At 30.5% G+C, this 2983-nt stretch overlaps 1 protein-coding gene across 1 annotated transcript in view; it reads right to left on the bottom strand.

The window, feature by feature from the left end:
- LOC107436416 (saccharopine dehydrogenase-like oxidoreductase) overlaps positions 1-2983 on the bottom strand; it is a gene marked incomplete in the record, with an annotated part of 30977 nt that overhangs the window by 24820 nt on the left and 3174 nt on the right. Inside the window, 2 exon segments of the mRNA XM_071184290.1 lie at positions 187-267; positions 2134-2240. Of these exon segments, the coding sequence (XP_071040391.1) occupies positions 187-267; positions 2134-2240 (188 nt within the window).

Raw genomic sequence — 2983 nt, 5'->3', positions numbered from 1 at the left:
CCAGCAGGGGTGTACATGTAGATTTATTAAATACACCTTGTGTGCCACCTAGGAACCAAATCTAGAACCCGACACTCGAAATTTTTGCTCTGTTACAATCGTACCCTGTTACAATTGACCCCACTCTCCCCTACTATTGTCTTTAATGGAACAAAATTATGAGAGATATAAATAATAATAAACAACCTTTGTTTCAGCACTGAGGTCTATGTGATGAGTTCCAGCTTCAATGCAGGCTTTTATTACTGCCTCCCCATACAAATTATACTGGAAAGAAAAAACGAAAAAATATTACTTTATTTTATGAGGAAAAAATACGCACAAAGACAGAAAGACAGAGAGAGAGAAAATAACCTCATTAAATAATTTTTAATTTAAATATTAATTTTTCATCCGTTACTGCTTTGAAGGATGGATTTTAAATATATTAATTAATTAGCACCAATGAATTTTCAAAATCAGAGGGGCAACTGCAATCTGAAAAATATCGCCTCTGTTCAAACAAGAGAACAGTCCGAAGTCTGTGATCCTTAATATTAATTTTTGTTTTTTCGTGCATTGCATTTTATAATATCTAATTTCTGTTCTATTAAGCCTAATTCGAATGTGTCTTAATATTCTCTGTGCTATGCCTTTACAAACTAATTTTGCATTAAGGAACTTACTGTTCTTACTTTTAATTGTATTGCTAAGTAATTTTACTGACACTTATGCGTATTATAACTCATTTTATTATAAATTTTCCTGTTATTGAACAGCAAAAATTGTGACAACTATTTTCAACAAAAAGAAGTGTAAAGGAACATCTCTAGTACATTTTAATGGAATTTAAAATATTTTTGAACACAATTGTAACTCTCATTTATTCAAAAATATTTTAACATAAAATCTTTTTAACCCTCTGGGATATCGAGTTTTAACGTATAATGACAAAAAATGTGAGTTTAACTAAGTGAAGAGTGAATGTGAGTACTCATAAATTTTTTTAACAGATAGACATTATTAAAATAAAAAAATAAAATTTATATTTCTAATTATTAGATAAAAAAAGACAAATTTTAAATTTTAGCAATTTTTATCGTAGGATATATCTATGGAGTGTTTCTTCAAATTTTGTTCTTGAAATAAGATATCAAGACTCAGATAATAAGATATTTACATTACTGAAACTATCCAGAGTATTTGAATCAAATTTCTTACCCTTCTTATAATTTTGCATTATAATTAAAAATGTAATCCAATCAAAAGACTGTCGTTTTTTAAAGGTGCGCAAGCAGGAAAACAAAACAGAGAAGAAAAAAAATTTCTTAAGTGATTAAATTATAAAAAATTTGTCAAAAATATCGCATGCTGGATCACTGGAGTATAGATTTGTTTTCCGAATTTTTATTACTTCATTTAATGGTTGTTGATAAATTATAAATTAGTAAAGCACGCGAATATTTAAATAATTTTAAAATGCAATTTTAATTTATGAAATCCAGAAGTTACTAATTTGCAACTCCAAATGTGCACACTTTCAAATTTAATTCTTGATAAAAGTTTTAAATATATATATCAACGGCAAAGATTGTGCAACAACTTGTATATTAACAAAAGATCTTAAACTTTATGCAAATTGTTTGTGTGAAGTTTAAAATGTAAAAAAATACTTAAAATAATTATTATTTGAAAGAAATGCTTAATAAAATTGCGTTTTTTCCAACAATCTCAAAGTTAATACATAATTTTATTAAATGCTGCTAATTTTCAATATAAATTTATCCATTTATAATCAAAGTGCTAAAGCTTCATACTTTTTTAAGGAATGTATTGTCACAAAATCGTTCTTTAAAATTTGTTTTTAATGCTTTTTTTTTCATCCCGTAATTTCACAATAGCAATAAACAATATAATAATACATTTAAACGATAAAAAGTTTCACATAATGTTCAAAACTTTCTAATTATTTTTAAAAATTTACGTTGCAAATGTTTTAAATATAAATTATTTTCAAAAATTTCCTCATGGATAAAGAATTATAACTTACATTATTATTTCGGTAATTAATTATTTTGATAAATTTACGTTACAAATGTCTGATATATAAGTTTTTCAAAAGCATTTCCTAATGAATAAAAAATCATGACTTACTGGTCCCACGCAATTGAGTATCAATTTGGTTCTTTTACATAGATTTAATAATGATAATGCATTGTTAACATCTGCTTCTATCAAAGGAGTCTCTGTAATATCTATTTCTGAAATATAAAATCTTAATTTGTTTATCATCCATAAGATAAATAAGGAATAGATACATAATTGGAATATTAAACATAACAAAATATAATATTACAAAATATAATTTTCATAAACTTTTAATATACACTCTATAACAAAAAAATCGACGCACCAAGAAGCAATCATCTGATTGCTTTGAAATTTCGTATTCATGAATGTTTTGAACAGATATAGCTGGAATGATGCCGACTGGGGATGTATAGTCTTTAGCGACGAATTCCGCTTCCAACTGTGTCCTGACGATAATCGAAGACGTGTTTGGAGACGCACAGGGCAGAGGGGGGATCCTGCCTTCACTATTGCATAACCCACCGGCCTTCAACAAGGCATTATGGTCTGGGGTNCCCTCTTCCAACTGTGTCCTGACGATGATCGAAGACGTGTTTGAAGACGCACAGGGCAGAGGGGGGGGGATCCTGCCATCACTATTGCATGCCCCACCAGCCTTCAACAAGGCATTATGGTCTGGGGTGCCATTTCCTTTGACAGCCGGACCCCTTTGGTCGTCATACACTTACTGCACAGCGGTACGTCGACGACATCCTAAGACCTGTTTTGCTACCGTTTCTTTAGCAGCGCCCTGGGCTGGTTTTTCAGCAGGACAATGCCAGACCACATACGGCACGTGTTGCTATGAACTCTCTGCAAGCTTGTCAAACTCTTCCTTGGCCTGCCAGATCACCAGATCTCTCTCCCATCGAGC

Source organism: Parasteatoda tepidariorum, chromosome 8 (genome assembly GCF_043381705.1).
Source record: "Parasteatoda tepidariorum isolate YZ-2023 chromosome 8, CAS_Ptep_4.0, whole genome shotgun sequence".
In the NCBI taxonomy this organism is placed as follows: Eukaryota; Metazoa; Arthropoda; class Arachnida; order Araneae; family Theridiidae; genus Parasteatoda; species Parasteatoda tepidariorum.
Note: the sequence above shows the minus strand (reverse complement) of the source record. Positions and strands in the feature narration are given on the sequence as shown.